Source organism: Caretta caretta, chromosome 3 (assembly GCF_965140235.1).
Source record: "Caretta caretta isolate rCarCar2 chromosome 3, rCarCar1.hap1, whole genome shotgun sequence".
Lineage (NCBI taxonomy): Eukaryota > Metazoa > Chordata > Testudines > Cheloniidae > Caretta > Caretta caretta.
The window spans coordinates 102,362,406-102,383,955 of record NC_134208.1 but is presented as its reverse complement, the minus strand read 5'-3'; the positions used below and the strand labels follow the sequence as shown (position 1 = coordinate 102,383,955).

At 42.0% G+C, this 21,550-nt stretch overlaps 1 protein-coding gene across 2 annotated transcripts in view; it reads left to right on the top strand.

Annotated features, from left to right (window-relative positions):
• The window catches only part of LOC125634158 (MFS-type transporter SLC18B1), a 39,900-nt gene extending 26,357 nt beyond the window's left edge, over positions 1-13,543 (top strand). For both annotated transcript variants that reach the window (XM_048844523.2, XM_048844521.2), the window contains exons 8-14: positions 1,102-1,203; positions 2,674-2,765; positions 4,116-4,211; positions 5,332-5,406; positions 12,465-12,558; positions 12,664-12,713; positions 12,961-13,543. In XM_048844523.2, the coding sequence (XP_048700480.2) occupies positions 1,102-1,203; positions 2,674-2,765; positions 4,116-4,211; positions 5,332-5,406; positions 12,465-12,558; positions 12,664-12,713; positions 12,961-13,027 (576 nt within the window). In that variant the 3' untranslated portion in view covers positions 13,028-13,543. The remainder of the gene's footprint in view (positions 1-1,101; positions 1,204-2,673; positions 2,766-4,115; positions 4,212-5,331; positions 5,407-12,464; positions 12,559-12,663; positions 12,714-12,960) is intronic.
• Positions 13,544-21,550: the final 8,007 nt, after the last annotated feature.

The following is a 21,550-nucleotide window of genomic DNA, read 5'->3' as shown; positions in this document are numbered from 1 at the left end:
TCACAAAACAATCACTTCATAGCCAAGGTGACCAGACAGCACGTGTGAAAAATTGACTGGGGGATAATAGGTGCCTAAATCAGGCAAAGCCCCAAATATCGGGACTGTCCCTATAAAATCAGGACATCTGGTCACCCTATTCATATCTGACTTCTCAGTTGTCGTCCTCCTCCTCAAAGGAAAACTGGACAGCACCTTCAAAAGACAGAACATTCTTAAATTCATAACTTTGCTAGACACTAAAATCATGGTTTTAATAAAGGCATGGGAATTATGGTGTATTACAACAATCTGTAACCCACTACTCCACCTTTTTGACCTATGAGCAGGGTGTTAATGAGCTACTTCACATTAATGGACCCTTTAGACTATATGCTAACTACTGATGCTAAACAGTCTGTTCCATACTTTTGTATTTAGCTGTGACACTTTGAGAGCCCTTCCAAGACCTGGAGAAGAGCTCTGTGTAGCTCAAACGCTTGTCTCTTTCAACAGAAGTTGGTTCATTAAAAGATATTGCCTCACCCACCTTGTCTCTCTAATATCCTGGAACCAACATGGCTGCAACAACAATGCAAACAACAACAGAAGGTTTATTACTCAAAAAAAAATATCAAATTATAGCTTTTAAACTGGAAAAAAGAAATCTTAAAGGCAAGTCATGCTGTAAAATAAATTCACCTAGTAGGAAGGTACAAATGCTGTAGTAATCTACTATTAACAAAACTAAACACTGGAGGAGATGTAAATACCAAAGCCACTTGTACTGAACTCTGAGATATAGATTTCAAACACCCCAGATTCTGAGCTGTTAAAATGCAGCATTCAGGATTGGGGGCAAATCTCTGTCTACCTTTGAGATTACACTTGAGCCATACATGTCTATGGAGTGATGGAATCTGATGAATTGAATAGATTTGGGGTTAAGGGGGAACCCCAAAACTACTGCTGATATTGGAGTAGCAAGTATTGAAAAATATATTTCATAAGGAGTTAAAATTATTGGCTTCAGCCACTTAACTTAAAATGTGATTCTTATGGAATACTTCAATCATTCTGTGCTTTTTTTTAAAAAAAAAAAAAAAACTTTGTATTTTACAGTTCAAATTACCAGCTGGTTATGTGGGTTTAGTATTTCTAGCGTTGGCACTCTCCTACTCCCTGTCTTCGCCATTATTTGGGCTTCTAAGTGATAAAATACCAGTGAGTAAAATCTCTTGTTGCTTGTATAGTGTCATATGTACGTGACTAGCTTAAATATGCAAAGTAAAAAAGCAGAGAAATCTCATTTCTGAAGTCTTAGACCAAGACCCCAATTCTGCAAAAGGATCCATCTGCCAGGCCTTTACACCTGCACTGAATCACGTTTTCATCAAGTCAGTGGATCCCTTTGTAGGATCTGGGGCTACACTAAGATCACAAATACACTTGTTCATTATCTTTACTGTTTCTATGTACATTATAGCTGATACACAGCTGGAGTTTTACATGGGCTAAATGGATGATCTGCCTCTTAGATGTAAAGAATCACTACTCCAGGTAGAGCTGGAATTGGGTCGGGGGGGAGGGAGAGGGTGTAGGGTGGTGAACAAACAATAAGGAAATTAAAAAGAAATTTCCCCCCTTCTGGACAAATGTACTGGCCAGCCATATCTTGACACTCTTAATGAAAAGCTCACTATAGGAATATATTTCAAAGGAGCTCTGTATGTGTGTGGGCTAGGAGGCTTTGGTGACAGCCTTTTACCTTTGGAGATCTTTGTTTAAGCCTTATCTGATCACAGGTGCAAATGTCTACTTATTTTGACATAGTATGTGTCACTTTTTGATACATAATTGGCTGCCACTGCTTTTCCTGTGGTCTTTTGCCATTTACCAGAGACATTGAACATCCAAAATTAGATGCATGGTCAACTCTGTATGGCAGCAAGCGCTTGATAGTACTGGGAGCGATTAATATTACATTAGCATCACATGCAAACTTTTTTTTTTTTAAAATACTGCTGAAAAGTAGGTCCTGAATCATACTGCTGGTGAAAACCAAGCTTTGGGCCCCTGGTAGCAGAGTCTGCTTGCAAGAGAGTCACAGTGACTTGAAATACCCTTACCTCCTGATTTTGTCATCTGCAAGCTTCCCGATGTAATCGCCACAGTAGGCACACTTGCCAGGGAGAGGGCATGATAGGAAATGTACTAATTAGTGCCTCTCCCATACATCTACCTATGGAGCCTCAGTCAGAATGTAAAGGAGTTTTCCCCAGGGGCCACTTTTAAAAGCTTGGGATTGAGGTAATCCAGTTAAACAAATTTGCCTCTAATACCGGTCATGTCTGCAGCATCTTCTTACACTGAGAATAGGAGATACTGTGCTGCCATAACTAATGCTGAGTGGCAAATGTTAAGTGTAAGGACTCGTACGCTGTTGTGATGGGGAGAAAATATTAACTTTCTCTAAAAAATTATTGTTCTAAATCCCACTCCCTGCTTTCACCCACAAGAGGTTTGAACTGCTTCTGAAGGAAGGGAAATGCATCTGAATGAGTCCCAAGTATCTTCCTTTCCCTGGTGGGCCAGAAGCACCTTACGCAAGTTACTTTTGCATATGTGCTAGTTTAGCAAATAAGAGTTTGGTTGAGTTTGGATTTCTTTAGACCTTTGATTTCTCTTTCTCAGCACCTAAGGAAATGGTGGTTGGTCTTTGGGGGCTTACTGGCAGCACTGTCCTTTTTCCTGTTAGGACCTGCTCCCATCTTGCACATTGAAAGGTACAGTTTACCGCCTTTTATCTCTAACCCTATCAAGTGAGCTTTCCCCATTAATTGGCATTCTGTCTAATTATGACCACTTTATGTAGCCATTCAATACAAGAGGATTTTATCTACTGAGCTTTTGGAAAGAGATACTGTTTTTCTTGCTCAAGCAGCAGAATACAAATGGGAGCTTCAGAATACTTACATACGGTTATAATTAAAAAATGACTAGAAAAAATAACTCAGTATTGACCTGCATCCTGTGCCTCTTCAGAGTTGTATCTGCTCACTTTAGTCTGTGTGTGGGGTGGAGAATAATAAAGTTTTTAGTTTTGTTATTACTGGTAAGTCCTCCAGGACCAACATGGCTGTGGGAGAGCAAAGTGATTTATTTGGTTAGTGCTTGGGATGCATAAGCAACTACAGCTATGCCTTCACAGGGCGGGAGGGAGAGTTCCCACTGAGAGAGCCATCTTGATGTTATATCTAATGGGAGATAGGTACTGTGTTTTGATTTATTTGTTTAACCTCCGTGTAGCTAGATGAGGTAAATGCTATAGCCTGCATTTGATGTTTACCTCAACTAACTACACTGAAATAAACTACAGTGCCTGTCTCTCCTTGAATATTCATGACATTGAAATGCCGCTCAATGGAAAATCATTCTTCTCCCCCCCCCCCTCCCAAAAAAAAAAAAGCAAAGAGCGTCTGTGTTCCATTTGTAAAGCCACCTGTGCTACCCCTATTGTCTTCCAATGATCTATTCTATTACATCTGTGAAATAACAATGATGGCCAGGGTTGCAAAGGTGTAGAGCTGGTTGTTTTTTTTCTAACTTTTGAAGGAGAACATAACCAATATCAAACATTTGGGGAGGAGGGGTGAGTGGAGGAGAAACTTCAGGAAGTAGCTTGTAGGGTTTTTTTTCCCCCCATCCTCTATCTCTACACCGATGTAACTGTGGACTGCAGAATCTTTAGTGTTGTGAAACAAAGACCATATCTTGGATTTAACAATCCCAGGATGAATTTTCAGGGTCAGCAGTTCGTAAAACCATTCTCTGTTTATAAACTGAGCTCCCTGCATAAGGAAATCATTGACGCAACAAAAATGGAATCACAGAATTTTGTTGTTTTTCACAAAGTCCATTTTTCAAATTGGAGCTGCACTCTTAAGAAATCTCTTCTGTCAAAACATGCAAGGCTATTTACTGGATGATTTAAAACAAATATTACAGCTAACGATGTTTTGAAGGGAAAACTAATCTCTGAATCATGGAGAACTGGTGTAACAGTCCTAACTAATGAAAGTAAAGTCTAATTTGAAAGGAATGGCGTAAAACTTCTTTAAATGCTTATTTTGCAGCAAACTCTGGATGTTTGTCCTAGTGCTGGTTTTTTGTGGCTTTTCCTTTGCGTTGACTTCTATCCCACTGTTCCCTGAGATGCTCAGTTGTGCTTAGTAAGTAATTCGATCTGTTTATATTACTAATAATGGGAAGCTCTGCAAACAATTTCCAGCCACCCTTTCATTCTCTGAGAGGGAGGGAGGGGGGAAGTAATTAATTAATTGATCTGAGCCTCAGATGTTGGGTGAATCTTTTGAAAAAGTGACTTAGGCTCTTGTCAAGTGTCTTTCTGGCTTTTTTTAAAAAAATGAGCTGGGCTTCTATATCACTTAAGCACTTCTGAATTTTATCTATTGGTAAGGGGGTGTGATGATCTCAATAGGGTCATGGGGTCCAGCTGGTTTTGGTGGTTTGTACAGCAAGCCATAAGACTAATGTATGTATTTATTAAGGGGACTTTGGAAGGATTAATATCCAGCAAATACCATTGTCTCTCTGGGAGACACCATAGCAACAATTCTATCCGCAGGAGTCAGGATTACTTAAAATACAGTTTCCCATCTCTCATGCTGCTTGGCCATAGTGGGCTGAGGTCCTCTTGGTTCCATGTTTAGCCAATGTGTATTTCTCCTTGGAACCAAGGGCTTTCCCCTTTTTCAGACCCATCTCTCTCAGCTTTCCTTCTCCTATACCCCATCACAAGACTGACTGTGTGTGATATTAATATCTACTTATCACACTCTCAAAGGTGATTACACTGTAGTGCTGTGAATCCCACTTAACATTAAGAAAAGGAGGACTTGTGGCACCTTAGAGACTAACCAATTTATTTGAGCATGAGCTTTCGTGAGCTACATCCGATGAAGCGAGCTGTAGCTCACGAAAGCTCATGCTCAAATAAATTGGTTAGTCTCTAAGGTGCCACAAGTCCTCCTTTTCTTTTTGCAAATACAGACTAACACGGCTGTTACTCTGAAACCACTTAACATTGTCCTTCTCTTCCTTCTCCTAGGGAGGTGGTGCCAGATGGCTTAATAGGCAAGACATGGGGAAAAAGGTTGTAGATCCTCTGCACAGAGAAACTTCTCTGTGCTGTAGTGGCTGCACTTGTGTGTATATTAATGTAGTTCATATTTCCCTGTGGGGGGGACATTCCCCACCTCCCCCAGCAATGGAGCACTTTAAAAGGAAAGTAGTGTACTTAGTGGAAATAACCTGTCTGTCTTTCTCCAGTGAGAATGGATTCGAGCAGGGGCTAAGTGCTTTGGGACTGGTGTCTGGGCTCTGTGGTGCAGTGTGGTCCCTTGGGTAGGTACACAGTCATGCTCTATAAACTTCTGGTGTTTTGGTTGCTCTGTGTTACTGTAATGTTGCTGGGCTGCTTAAGTGTGTAAAAGAGCTGGTTTGCCCTGTAGCACCTCCCTGCTGGCTAAGTATGGCTCTTCAATGTCCTACCTCAATATTCTGTGCTCTCAGGACCCCTTAAGAATGCCACAAAGTCCAAAGGTATAACATGAAATTCCCCTGCTTGGGTTCTACTTTATGAAGTCCAAAGACTTTTTTGAAATAAAGTCTCTTCTGCCCAGATTCAAAATGAAGCCGCCTTGGCTTGCAGTCTCTGTCCCCTCAGGTTCAGGGGTTGCATAGCCCTCTTTCTAGGGGGTGTTACCCAGGATTCTTCCAACCCAAAGCTCTTACTTTTATTCTGTGAGAGGTGGTGTCAGGAAATAAATCAGGGGAGACACGGCCGTCCGACCAATAGATGGCTGGCACAAACAGGACAACACAAGAGTGCTTTCACTTCAAGCTAAACTTTACTTAGTCTCAAGAACTTATACACACATCTGCAAGAGGTTAGTAAAACACCCCCAACCCTTGATAATTACCAAAGCTGAGTGTGGCTCTCGAGTGGCACAGTGGCAGACACTGCCGGTGGGAAACACAAGATGCATCCAGAGGGAGAGTCCAGGCCTGAAGAGTCCCCCTACCTCAAACTTTTTCCCCTTATTTATACATTAGTAATAGAATGACATGTCCCTTAGAGCAAACTTGTTAAGCAAGCAGTTTCAATGGTCAAGCGAGAGGTTCCTTCTGATTATCGATTAACCAGGTGTGGGTTTTTCCAGAGTTTGCAGCATTGAGGCCCCAGTAGACATTCCTGGGGCACATCCTGCTCCTCTAAAACGCATGTATCAGCAACTTCAACACAATCCTTATCAGGAAGGATGTGGGTCAAGCTGCCCTCTCTGTGGCACCCAACCCCCCTCCCCCCCTGCCTTTGTTAAGCTAAACCTGCTGACTTGGCTAATTTACAGCCTGCTGACTTGGCTGCTTTTAGCAATAAGCCATAGTGGTTTCAGGCACTTTACTGGTTTGCCAAAGTCTGTGCTTCTAGGCTCCCAGTAGCTTCCTTCAGGGACCGTTTCAGCTGCTGCCTGTGTAATTTTTTCCCTTCTTTCCCTGTGTTGAGAGAGAGAGATCCATGGGTAGCCCTTCCATGTCTCCTGTTTCCCGGATACCTCTTCTTAAGCCTAGTTGGGCAGCAGGTAGTCAGTCACAGATGCGCTGGACCCTGCTTCCTCTTAAAGGGGCCAGTCTCCCAGTGACAAATTGATAAAGAAAAATCACTTAACTTTTATGCCTGTCATTGTGTTAACCTTGGACCAAAGGCTCATTACTTAATTGCTGCCAGGTGGGCATGTTCTGCAGTGACTCAAAATGTGCAGGAAAGGGATAACAGGACGGAGTCTGAACTAATCTTCCTTTAGATGGTGGTGTCTTTCACATCAAGAAATAATTGTTGGTGACTAAGGCTGGGTGAGCCTGCACTTCCCCTGTGTGTGGTTACTTCTTGGCTATCAAAACTCTTGGTGTGTGCTAGTTTAAAGACAGTGACCATGAACCTCCCAATAGTACAGGGAGGGATGCTTGTGCCTGAGATGAAGGATATAGTGATGTTCCCATCACTACTCCCTCTGTCTCCCCCTCCGCTCTCCTGCCAATTGCCACCTTTTCCCCTTCATTGTCTGGACAGTTTGATGTGTGGCTAATTTGGCATTTTGAGGGTGGGTGGGTGGGTGTGTTCAGGGCTGGCTCTAGACCAAATGGCGCCCCAGGCAAGGAGTGCCTTTGGTGCTCCTCCCCTCATTTGTTAAACTTTTGAAAATTTATATATATAAAAATTTTGCATTTGTAGACCATTTCATGACTTTGATGCACGATTTGCATGCATGATTTATCCCTGTCATATAAGACTTGCATGCTAGGATCTGTAAATCTGCATTTATTCATGCCATATATAAAAAATGTTTTCCTCTAAGCTTATAGAAACTTTTTAATTTTAAGAATAACTGAAGTATATGAACATCACAAAATTGAACTATGCACCAACTCTGGGTGGAGCCGTATTAAATAGTGTTACAGTAGGAGACAGCCTTAGAATGTTAACTCTAGTCCAGGGGTCGGCAACCTTTCAGAAGTGATGTGCCGAGTCTTCATTTATTCACCTCCTAATTTAAGGTTTCGTGTGCCAGTAATACATTTTAACATTTGTTAAACCAGACTAGACTAAACTAAACTATTGTATGTAAACTAAATACAGTTTTTAAAATGTTTAAGAAGCTTCATTTAAAATTAAACTAAAATGCAGAGCCCCCTAGACCAGTGACCAGGACCTGGACAGTGTGAGTGCTACTGAAAATCAGCTTGCCATAGGTTGCCTACCCCTGCCATAATCCTTTAGTTCAGAAGGTCACTTTTCTCACCTCTGCCCTTGTGAGCTGAAGTACAGTGTCAGAGATCCAAAGACTGGCCAATGGCGTTTTCAAGCAATGAAATAGCAAGCGATGTCAGTCTCTCATTGACCATCATTAAGGCTAAGATTTAGTCATGGGTATTTTTAGTAAAAGTCATGGACAGGTCACAGGCAATAAACAAAAATTCATGGCCTGTGACCTGTCCATGACTTTTACTATATATATACCCCGACTAAAACTTAGCAGTTCCTGAGCCCCCAGGACACAGCTGCTCTGGGGGCTCCCCAGGGCCAGTGTGGCTGGCTGTGGGGTGCCCAAGCAGCTGGCCCTGGGATCAGCCTCACTGGCCACTGCAGCTGCAAAAGTCACTGAGGTCACGGAAGGTCACAGAATCCGTGACTTCCACTATCTCCATGGCAGAATCGCAGCCTTAGCCATCGTTGATCAGATATACATTTTAATGAGCCTGAGCTTCAAAAAGCTATGCTTACCCCTCGTGACTGTGATCGGCACTGTGAGCAGAATCCTCAAAGCTGTCCACACCTTAGGTAAAGTGTCATTCAGCTTTGCATTACGAATGAATTGGAGAACTTGGAGTGAAGAGTGCTTCCCATGTTGCAAAATGTGATGGATGTTGTCCAATTCGACATGGAGGTCTTTATCATTGACATCCGAACATACCCCATGTGTCTGCATCCAGTGAAGATCTGTATAATTGTTTGAGTGATTTTCTGTCTACTGGCAGCTTACTAAGGGCATACAAAAAACCCCAGGTCTTTTCATGGTACTTCATTTGTCTAAACCTTTCTTCGATGGATACTTGAGCAGCATCAATGAGTGAGCAAAAAAACTCCCTCCTGAATTTTTCTTCCGAGCTTCCCATCACCTCATCTTCCCCTCATAACCAAACTCTCTCTTCTTCCAATGAATACAAGTTTCCTTGAAGACAGGCTCAACTCCTAAGTTTTCTGCCATTTCTTTGGCAGCAGTGATGGCACCTTCAAATGCATTATCTCTGTAGGCCACAAGGAAATCAAGGCAGCTCCTTGTCAAAGTAGCAGCGGTTGCAATGTCTATTGACTGAGTTTGTAGTGCCTTGCTTACAACATTTACTTGGAACAGGATATTGTGCCAAACCACAACTGAGATCAGAAATTTGAAGTCCGTGATCTGATTTGCCAGGCTTTGCACCTCGGGTCGGATTCTGGCCTCTGCTTTACTCGACTGCACCTGTTCTATCAGGGCGTCCTAAACCTCAGTCACTTGGTAGCTCACTGGCTTTCTGTTGTCGATACAGCTCTCCCAATGAGTGTCATTTAGCAGCTTCATGGTCAGATTTGTCACGTTATCCATGAGGATCTCCCACCTGATAGCTGATCCTGAAAACAGGATGTATATCCTTTGCAATACTCTGAAGAGAGATACTGATTCTAAAGAAGATGCTGCTGTCTCTGACACAATTAGGTTGAGGGAATGGCAACCACAAGGCATGAAGAAAGCTTTTGGATTTAGTGCCAGGATCCTTGCCTGGATGCCATTGTTTCTTCCCTTCGTGTTCACGCTGTTGTTGTAGCCTTGGTTGCGGCAATCCTGAAACTTTATTTTATTCTCATTCAAAACATTCATAAACAGTTCTCAGAGGAACAGCCGTGTTAGTCTGTATTCACAAAAAGAAAAGGAGTACTTGTGGCACCTTAGAGACTAACCAATTTATTTGAGCATGAGCTTTCGTGAGCCACAGCTCACTTCATCAGATGTTTACTGTTAAGCTTTGTCCAGTAGAGCCATCCACTGACTGGAAACAGATAGTGTTTCTTTACTTGGATACAGCCTTCCTTATCAACAAATCTTACTGTAAATGACATCTGTTCATTGTGACTAATGTCAGGACTGCAGTCCATTATTACAGCATAAAGTACTTCGCTTTGCCAAGCCACATCAATATGTTAAGTCCCTTCCTTTCCATAAGGTCAATCCATTCATTTTGAATTGTTTTGCTACAGTAATGGTCCATAGCTTCTTTATGAACTACTTGATGATGTAGGTGCTCACTCATGATGTTGTATTTCCCAAGGAGCTCTACCAAATGGAGGAAATTACCATTAAGTTGTTGAACATATCTGCCAAGCCCCAGAAAGCCAAATTATTCTTTGCACGTAATTTTGAGATCAGACGATTGTGCACATTCCTCCAATGCTGGGTTAGTACATTTAATAATGCGTTCGTTTTCTGTGTGTCTGCATTTATTCAGCTTGAGCCCGGACTTAACCTCCATCCATTTGGAGTAGGCTGTAAAATGTCTGGATAATTTTTTATGTTGCTTCAGAGTATCAGCTAAATTATGCTGGTAATTGTACCTGGAAAGCACAAGCAATGATTTGGTTTTGTCAAATATTTTGCAACACTAACAGAACAATTTGTCAGTTGATTTTGAGTAAACTAGCCCATGTCAATTCAGTTTCTCACCATTCTTGAGCACTCTTTTGCAGCGTGACTTTGAAATGTGTCATTTCTGCCCATTTATTGGAAACATCATATCCTCAATTTTGCCCGGCCCATTCAAAAATGTTCAATCAATATTGGCAGAGGTTTTTAGGTTTGCTGGCCATAAATCAGGATCTGACGTATCAATTTGCGGTGTGCAATTTTTCTCACTGCTGTTTGTCATCGTGCCAGGCTGATTCTTTATCATTTCTCTCGTTTTCATGTAAACCAGTTTTTTTTTCTTTCACATTACTCTCCTTTTCACGTGAGCCACATTCTTTATCATTGCTGTCCTTTATGCCTCCAGGAAAACTGGGCGATTCTCCATCACTTTACTCACATTTCCATTCCCTGTCTTCAGGTAAATCTGTTAATTCCTTAGTAATAGGACTTCAATCATTTATGTTTTGCTCCTCAATTTCTTTGCACTGGGACGATTGCTACTACCTAAAGCCCAGTCTATATTGTTCTGTTTCAGATATTTTCCCATTAAATTTACCCCTTGCTGCAATCTAGATTGCAACTGAGCTTTTCACTTCCTATACTGAGCTCCTGAAGACATCTTTTGAGGGTATCTTTTATTTTCTATGGGGGAAAACAGACCGTATTGGGGAGAGCAAAAGTCTGTTCCGCAGTCTTAGAAAGTCATCAAACATTACGTGTTAAGCATAGCAAAAGAAGTAACGTATTTCTTTTATATTGTTGCTTAGATAGGGGTTCAATAGATATCTCTGGTGTCTCATTAAATATGTCCTTTATTAGTTGCTCTTCAAGTCTTAAAACACAAGTACACTTTCACAATCACACAATAAAACAAGGTTCACAATATTGCAGCTGAGCTCTCACTTCACTTGGTTTTTATATGTCACTGACTGACACCCCGCTCCTTACATACCCAGGAGGGCATGGCTGACGACATTCTAGGAGGTTCAAGGAAAATGTAGTTCTCAAAGTCTGGAAGGTTCCACAAGATTCTAGAAAGGTCCAGAACATTCTAGGAGGTTAGTGAAAAATGAATCCACATGTGGAATACCTGAAACATTTTACTTCAAACATTCTATTTTCCCTTTTTGTCATTTAAAGAGAAAAACAGCACCCTGAGCCCAGTGTCCCAAGTCCAAGTTGCCTGGGTCACCTGCCCCTGAATCCCGCCCTGTATGTATTTGGATAGAGAGGAGAGGTCCCAGAGTTTCTCACCCAGTTGCTGCCATCAAGTGAGTGGAAGCTGAGGAAGACGTGAGGTATGCCACAGCCAGTGCTCTGCCCACCCTGCTTGTGTTGCTAGCAGCACACAGGCAACAGGAGCACAAACCATAGCTTTGGACAGCATTTTCCAGAGTGTTAGTCTGCCCTGATTTATCATCCGCAACTGATGGGATTTAACGGAACAAGAGTGGATGCTCTCTGCTGAGTGACTGAAATGCTGGATGTCCTACTTAGAGTTGAGAGCAATGCTGGGTATATGACAGCAGCCTGGTGGACGTAGTAAAGATGTGTACAGTGCAAGGTCACCTGTACCAGTCCCCTCCTGTTGCTAAATATGTCTTTAGGTTGTGTAAACTGAACTAGCTTTTTACAAGAAGTGAAGTTAATTGTAAACAATAATGTTGTGATACTGCATGAGAATGATACTGTACTGTGCTTTCAAAAAAGCTGAACACGCACTATTCACATGGAAATCAATGGACCTTGTAAGGTTCTCAGCACCTCAGAAAACCAGGCCCCTGTATAAGTAGTCTAACTTTGAACACAAGGCCCCACTCCTGCATTGAATTCTAGCACAGACCTGGGCATGGTCCCATTTAAATCAGTGGGACTCTGCATGGACACAGGAGTCAATAAGACACAAGTCTGAAAACACAGGTTAGTTTTATATTCTGCATAGCTTTTTACCCCCATCACTTCACAGAACCTCAAATTGGTGCATGGACTACACTGACAGTCCTTATGTCAAACCACTCTTGCATGGGACTACTCATTAGAGGTCTGCCAGCTGATGTGCTATCTGTACATAAGTTATAGATCTGAAACCTCTTGTCTCAACGTATTGTGATAAAGAATCTCTTTTAGCTGTGGATGTTGTAATCTCTTCTTTGAGGTACCCATACTTCTCTTTGATATTTTTAGAGGTTTTGTAGGACCAACATTAGGTGGATTCCTAAATGAGAGGCTGGGGTTTGAATGGGCTGCCGCCATACAAGGAGGATGGGCATTACTAAGTGTAAGTAAAGATAGTATTCTTGCTTGTTGCTTTTATTGCAGACTGCAACTGTAAAATATAACACAAATATTACAACTGTAATAATTGGTGTCCATTTCTTTAAAGGGACTAGCTATTGGAATATTCTATATCCTAGAGGCCTCACGAAGAAGAAGGTACTGTGGTACTTTTATTCTTTACATCCATTTCCAACCAGATTTAAAAGGCTTTCATTAAAGAGAAAACAAAATCAACTTAGTAAGGGAAGAAACTTCTGGGGGCACAGACCACACTTGTATTTGTTTGTTTGGCTTTTTTGTTTGTGCGTTGTTAAATAATGCTAGCATTATGTATGCAAAAAGTATCCAGAAGTTCTGTCACACATTGCCTTTCCTTCTTTTCCCTTCCCCTCCACTCAAACAGATCCAGCCTGCAGACTCCTCCAGGTACAAATGAAGAAACAGTTCACCTTTTGGCTAGTGAGACATAGCCAGAAATATTTTTGGATCACTGTTCATTTTTTATAGTTAACTTAGTGATGAGAAGAGTGGACTTCACACACGCACAAACATGCAATGCTGCATAATTCTAGAGCTGGGGGGCGGAGGGATATCTTCCCATAATGCACAATGAATTGTGGTTTATTTGTAATTGCAATACATTGCTCCAGGGTTGTTCTGAAACTTGGATATTAAATATCGAATGCCTTTCTTTTGGATGTTCCTGCTGTGCATTGGTTGAACTGGTAACTATTAGATGTCAGTCTGCTTATCTGTGTTCACTGTACAGTGTTCTGAAGAGTGGTTTTGTCCAATGTGAAAGAATTTTATTTCAAGATGTTCTACTTTTTGTATTTATATCTGCTGGGGACTATTCCAGAGAGTCTGTCACTACCATTTTTTTTTCCCCCAATGTGTGTGTATTTTACTTTTTTAAAGGGGAAGATAGTGGTTAAAAATATCAAAATATACTATAAGATGTTCAAAGGGAATTTTGAAATAGTGAAGCAGTGATTGTAGTGATCTGTTAAATAAAGCCAATTAACTTCTTATTTCTAAATTCTGTGAATTTCTTTAGCCAAATGAGATTACAAGTGAGGGTGGAAAGGAAGTCCGCAATCTCCCATGTCATCCTAATAAACTCAGGAGTGGGAAGGAAAGGCTAAAGTGGGAGGGCTGAGTTTACACAGTGGGTCATATTAAAGTAGTATGGTGTTGGGCCTATTTAGACTAGGACTGAATTTGGCTTGTGATGAAGATGGAGTTGGGTGGACTTTGGGCCTGTATTACTAGTGGATGCCAGTTGGGCCACTTACCTCTGCAATTATAGCGGAGTTTATTTCTTCAATATATAAAAAATACATGAAAGATTTCTGTCTCAAAAAGCTCTGAGCACTCTGCCATCGCTGTAAAGCACCATAACTTGTATCAGGAGCACCCAGTGAGCCTCACGTCTTGAGAGCAGCCAGCAGCACTCTAATGATAAACCCCACCCCTACCACAACCTTCCCCAAAGTCTTGGAGAAACAAATAGGCTCTGAAGGCAATTAGGAGTGAGGGGAGTGAGCCCCAAACTCAAGGGGCTTTTGTTAAGATCGACCTGCCAGCAGCATTTTTGCTGTATACCAAGAGGATTTTAAGCACTTTGGCTGATGACAACTGTCGCAATATTGAACTGGGAGAGGTAGCCCTTTCTCTTGGCTAAGGATTTTGGTATTATAGAAGCTGTGGGGGTTTCCTCTGTCTCTTTAGGAGAGATTTTTGGCACCCTTACTTGAGAAGAGAGTGAGGGGAGTGGTTTTGGTAGCTTTTTTAGCTTCTACTCTGAGGACTTCTAGTGACATGGACACTCCTGATCTCTGGAGCCATGTTCTGATGGCACCTTCTCAGCAAAGCCGATCCACAACCTGAGGCGGGGAGCTCAAATGACACCCCCATGCCCCCTCGCTTAGGCCAAACCTTTGAAAGGTCTCAATTCTGCCTTCTTCCTGTTCTTCTACTCTCATGGTACTGCTCTGCTACCTACCCCAATAAAGGAGAACTAACAACTTAAAAAGCCTTGTTCAAAAATTTTAAGTAACGCTTATCTTTCAAATGCCTGAACAGCAAATGTGACTTGTCTGCATAGTAAGCACTGGCATTTTTATCTGTTTGAATAATCAAAGTGGTGATTTCCGAGCCTTCTTAGTTGCAAAGATTTGAACTGCTTCCTATTGAAGGTCCACAGTCTGGGCCAGCTCATGCTCTATTGAGATAGTTGCAAGGCCGACCAGCCTCTCCTGTGTCATTGTGGAGCGTAGAGGTGTTTTTATTAACTTCAGCTTGGAGAAGCTGCGTTCTCCACTGGCACCTGTTACAGGAAGTGTTAGAAGTATGCGCAGAGCAACAAAAGCATTTAGAAAGAGGGTGGCCTCTTATTTGTGCACATATGTTCCAGAACAGCCTTTGGAGTTGATCCTGCTGAAATGTATCTTGAAAGGGCTTTCAGTTCATCACCTAAATCACTTGCAACAATATTACGCATGTCATTGTGTGTCAACACTGTCTCTAGTGCCCTGCATTGCTGGTGTAGGCCTTCTTCAGATATAGTGAGCAGTTTTAGAATATCATACAACATCTCAAATATACTGCTGTGTTCCTTGAGCTGCATGAAACATTATTCAACTGACTGTATTGCACAATCTAGCACCTGGTTAAATAATTCAGCTTTGAATTGTTGTTTGGGGTCTCTTATGGGATTATCCCATGCCTCGTAATCAAAATGTCATCTTCTTCGGTGACTCTTGTATTCTTGAATGGGTGGGAAAATAGCTTCAGTGAGAAGTTCCTCTGCCAACTTCTGTGCACTCTTCAGAACGTTTCAAAATCCCTCATCTGACCGGTAAGATTGTAGGTATGACTTTGCTTTGTCCAGTTGTTCCATTGCTCCAGATATATCAAGGTCAACACCTCAGAGTCTCTTGCTTACAACATTTATTTCAAACCATATGTAATGCCACAACACTAAGCCACACAGAAATTTGAAGTTATGTATGTTTCTGGTGATTCCATTTCCCTCTGCCACTGTTCTCCCACGAACAGTTCCTGTCATAGCATTATCCTCCATAATGGCAACTATGGCATCATCTACCTTCCCAATTTGGTGTTTGATAGGCTTTATCGCCTCCGCTCAACTTTCCCATCGTGTGGCTCTCAGTGTCAGAGAGGATGTTCCCAGATGTTGCTTCAAAATTTGCCATCAATGAGTTGAAGCAGAGAAAAAGACAGATGCTTTGAACTACATTAAAAAATTCAGCAGCCTCACTAGATGCTGATGCTGCATCACTGACATTCATCACAAGTTCAATGAATGAGAACTGCATGGGACAAAAAAGGCTCAAGGGTTTAACTTTCGGATCTGTGTCTGCACTCCTCTTTCTTCTCATGTTGGCACCATTATCATAGCCCTGACCTCTCATGTCAGCTATCACAATTCCCGTATCTTCCAGCTTTTGAAGAAGCACATTTGTCATATCAGCTCCTGTAGTATCATCAGTGTCAATAAATTCTAGAAAATGCTCTGACAGTCACCATTGCAGGGACCTTCTCACTAGGATCTGTTAAAAAAATGCACCATTAAAGCCATTTGTTCCGTATGGCTGATGTCAGGTGTGCGTCCAGAATAACAGAGTAATAGCTTGCAGACTTCAGATTTGCCACAATCTTCTGTTTTGACTTTTGTTGCCAGTAATTGTGTGATCTCATTTTGAATTGTTTTTCCAAGGTAATGTTGTGCGCACATTTCTTGGGCGGTGACTCTTCTTAGATGCTCCTGGAATACAGCATCAAACTCAGCCATCAGCTCCACAGTTTTAAGGACATTTCCATTGTGTGGCACATACAGCTGATCTGAAGTGCCATGCAGTGCTAGGTTTTGGGTAGCAAGCATTCTCACAATGGCAATGAGCCTGTTCAGAACATTTTGCCATTAAAGAGACTCTGATGCAATCCTCTCTTGATGCTGATCATCTATGGTGGCCTTTAACCTTAGTCTCATCTCAAACTCTTTCTGCCTATGGAATGCTCTCTGGTGATTTGCTGCCTTCTCATGGCATGCTAGATTTCTAGCCAGATTTTTCCAGTCCTTTATTCCTGTAGAACCCAATGTGGCTGGAACATTAGACTGAAAGAGTTTGCAACAAAAACAGTATCCAGCATTCTGGGTTTTTGAGTACGTAAGCCATGGCCTCTCCACTTTGTCACTATTGGGGATTTCGCACTAGTAATGTGTTGGATGGAAACTTCTATTTTCATTGACTTTGGGGAACATGAAGTTTTTCACTTGCTGTGGCCCATGCAGTACAAGGAAGTCCCTCAGACTGCTGCTCAAGTGGGTCCACAGTCCTGGATCATCTAGACTTAAGGAACTAAACTCAGCAGCAGCTGTTTCTTGCGCCTCCACCACACTCTTCTCTGATTTACACTTTTCTTCAGAAATGTGCAGGGTTACATCCATTTGAGACGGAGATATGGATGTTGCAGTAGCTGCCGGGTCACCTGCACTCTGACTAACTAGAAGATCAGGCATCTCCTCACCTCTCACATCCTCACTGGGGCTGGAAGGCTCGCCGTGAACATTTTATGTCTATGTATCTCAGGACAGCTCCTTCTTGCTTAGATAGAAAAGCTTCCTTTGCTTTCTTTCTTTTTTTCTGAATGCTGCCCCAGAGGGGCGTTTTCTTCTTTCACTCATGACTGCTATTCTGTGCCAGCTATAGTGGCTCTCAAAACTCAGTTGAAGGGGACAAATAAGCAGGCTGGTAGCAAGGCCTGAGTGAGGGAAGATATCAACGTCTTAAGGGGCTAACTGGCTCCTACTACTTCAGTTGACTGCCTGTTCTCCTCAAGTGGGTTCAGGGAAGCAGCAGGAAACAGGAAGCTCCCTGAGAAGCTGGTGTTAATCAGTCCAGGCTCCTGGGCGTGCTAGAGAGGTACATAAGAGGCTCCTCCTCCTCTCTCTCCCTACAGCTCCTGCTGCTTTCTGTTATTGCCTCTCACCTTTTCTCCTGCCTGCCTGTTATGTCTCTTGTGCCCTCCTTCCTCCAGCACAGCACTCCCACCATCTCTGTGCATCTAGAGCAGAGAGAATACATATGCACCACACACAATTTTCTACACTCTGGGTCCTTGTGGCGCCCCCCCACAGTCTGGCACCTGAGGCAGCCGCCTCATGGTAAGGCCAGCCCGGCTTCTCAGCCTTAGGCTCCCTGTCCCCAGCTGTACTATTAACATGCAGCAATAATTAAACCATGTTTCCACTTGATTTGGATATTGCTTTGTAGTGGGGAGGATGCCAAAGTGCTACTTGTTTTTTGGTAAGGAACCTCTCACTAGAGCTAGTCAAAAACTTTCCAAGAGAATGAATTTTTTTCAATATGTTGTAATATTCTATGGAACAGAAATTCCAAATTTGACCACCTCTGCTTCTTCCCATGTGGTTCCTATTTGTGCTTTACTCTCTCTCTGGGAATGGGAAGGGTGGGGGTAGCTCTTGCCACCTGCTCCAATGCAGTGCTCCCTGCCTCTCTTCAAAGGCACACTTGCAGTGATTCCCCATTGTGCATGCCGGACTATGAATCACACCAAATCTCTGGTTTTATGTGCTTTGGGATCTGGGGTAGCTCAAATCCCTTGCATGCCTTTGATACCAGTCTTGAAGTCAGCAGAAGCTGAATCCCAAGATAATCTAAATGCTAGAAGAGGATCGTAGGGTGATGGACTGTGGGGCCAGTGGCAGGTTGGTCAGCTGGCTTATGATAATGAAACCAGTGATACCTTGTTTTCAGTATTATTTACTTGAACACCTCTGGAAAATTAGGATGTTTTGTTCATGATTGGTCTAGCTGCTTAAGCATGCTGTCTCTCACACCCTTCTTTGACCGCTTGCCCTTGATAACCCTGTTTGATAGGCTGTCAGGGACTCTTTCACCGTCTTGGCATCCTATAGCTCTTCCTGTTTCTAGGTGCCTATCGCAAACAATTATTTTTTTAACCTAAATATTCTGAAATTGAGTTCTGAATGAGACTCTTTGGTGCAGGACAACTCAATATCTTCATAAATGATCTGGAGGATGGTGTGGATTGCACTCTCAGCAAATTTGCGGATGATACTAAACTGGGAGGAGTGGTAGATACGCTGGAGGGCAGGGATAGGATACAGAGGGACCTAGACAAATTGGAGGATTGGGCCAAAAGAAATCTGATGAGGTTCAATAAGGATAAGTGCAGGGTCCTGCACTTAGGACGGAAGAACCCAATGCACAGTTACAGACTAGGGACCGAATGGCTAGGCAGCAGTTCTGTGGAAAAGGACCTAGGGGTGACAGTGGACGAGAAGCTGGATATGAGTCAGCATTGTGCCCTTGTTGCCAAGAAGGCCAATGGCATTTTGGGATGTATAAGTAGGGGCATAGCGAGCAGATTGAGGGACGTGATCGTCCCCCTCTATTTGACATTGGTGAGGCCTCATCTGGAGTACTGTGTCCAGTTTTGGGCCCCACACTACAAGAAGGATGTGGAGAAATTGGAGAGAGTCCAGCGAAGGGCAACAAAAATGATTAGGGGTCTGGAACACATGACTTATGAGGAGAGGCTGAGGGAACTGGGATTGTTTAGTCTACAGAAGAGAAGAATGAGGGGGGATTTGATAGCCGCTTTCAACTACCTGAGAGGTGGTTCCAGAGAGGATGGTTCTAGACTATTCTCAGTGGTAGAAGAGGACAGGACAAGGAGTAATGGTATCAAGTTGCCGTGGGGGAGGTTTAGGTTGGATATTAGGAAAAACTTTTTCACTAGGAGGGTGGTGAAACACTGGAATGCGTTGCCTAGGGAGGTGGTGGAATCTCCTTCCTTACAAGTTTTTAAGGTCAGGCTTGACAAAGCCCTGGCTGGGATGATTTAATTGGGGATTGGCCCTGCTTTTGAGCAGGGGGTTGGACTAGATGACCTCCTGAGGTCCCTTCCAACCTTGATATTCTATGATTCATACCTGTACACAGACATTTTTTGTTGAGGACTTGGGTATAATTTTGAAACCCACAGCCTCAACAAAAGCTGCTTTCAAAACTTGACTGACTTTTCCACCCCGGATATGCTTACACAAGACAGCTCTTCACAGTACACTGAGAATCTTGGCTGAAAGGATGTTGGATTTTTCTGAGATTTGCAATTTTCATCTTTGCTTCCCCCAGGCAGTAGAGCTAGTGGGAAACTTCATGATGGAACCATTCTTCTGTTGGAAAATGCCAGTTTTATCATGAAATCAAAAGTTTCATGAAAAGGTGGTGTTTTAGACACAATTCTATTGGAAATCAGGCAGGTTTCCTACCAACTTGCTCACCTGGCCTGCAACTAGTTCAAGCTTCCTGGGTCCTCAGAAGCCCATGCTTCCTGGCTGCAGGGCAGGATGGGGAGCCTCCCTCTGTTTGAAAAGGTCAAAATGAAATGTGTGAGTTGAAAGGGGATTTTAAAATTGTTGGATGCCAAGTAATTTTTCCTTTGAAAATTACTTAAAAAATCAACTTACAGAAACAAGAAATGGAATAGGCGTATTTTGAATAATTGTTTCTCTTTACTGCCAATTCAGCGGAGTGGCTCCATTGTTTAGTCCTTCCTATGGTTGTTTTTTTAACATACCTTAGGAGATACCATGATTAACACCAAGCAAATAATCAGTTTTAATGCTATTTTATTATTAAAGCATTGAACACAAATTATAAACTGGTTATTTCCGTTACACTCTTTTTAATGTATGCTACTTTGTGGAGAGCTTTAAACAGAGATTGCGCTCCTGAGATTTCAGGGCAGGTGGACCTGTTGGTTTTTAATAAAACTATAACTATAAATAACTAGTCAGTTTATAGCCAGCAAATTAAGCAATCTTAACTATAACTGAAGAAAATTATTTAAATTAGTTACTTAGAAGAAGCCATTTAAGGAGCTGTCTTAAAGGGGCCAATTAACCAATATTAAGAATCTTAAATCCAATTAAATCTCACTGTGTCTCTGTTTACCAATCTTTAGCCCTCATCTCCTCCAAGAATACATGGTCTAACCACTTGGTGATTAACAGGAGAAACTGTTAGTATCTTAAGTTCCAATAGCATTTTAATATCCCAATAAAATCATTTTACAAGTTTAAATCTAACCCCTTGGCAGTGTCTTAATTAACTCTCTTTTATCAATCCATGTTTAAAAGTTTGGGCAGGTGTCTTTGGGTTGGTTTCTTCTTGCTTCTTCTCTGTTTTCTTATCTGTTTGTGGAGGTTGCTTGGAGAGATGGATAAGGTGTATTGGGTAATGCTTTTCAGCTAGCAGAGTAGCAGGGAATGTAAGTACGAGGTGCTCACTTCAGAGTCTTTTATGCCCTTCTTATTTTCATGAAATTGTAGGAAAACACACCTCTTTTGTGCCTGTTTAGATTTAAATGGGCACTATTTCTTAGGTTCCAGGCCTTTGGGGTTGGCTTAGATTACACTTTCCGCTCCTCCATATATAGTCTGTTTTAAAGAATGTGCAACATTTCTGTAGTTGCCTTTGTTTGTATTGCAGCCATAAAGGTCCAAATAACTTCTTTTTCTTCTCTTTTTTTTCTTCCCGCCCCAGTTCATTTTCTGAGAATTTTTTTCCTGTATTGGGTGAGGGTTTGTTTGTGCACTGCCAGTAATTAATTTCCCCATTAATATAAATATTCAATACTTAAATGGCTTCTTACATTGCTAATTAGTCTAGCATCAAATTACCTTGCTATATTTGTACATAAAACATCTTGCTATTCATACAACAATATCAGGCAGTTGTTATATGAAGCCTTGCATTTAGGTACAAAATATTTGTAAATGTATGTAAGAAGCTTATGCCATCTTAAGCATTTGAGAAACAACAAAGGGTTTTCATCTTTAGGTGGAAAACAGCATTAATTGGAAGTAACCAGTATCTTCTGTAAAATATTTGCCACCATAAATGTTCTACAAGTTT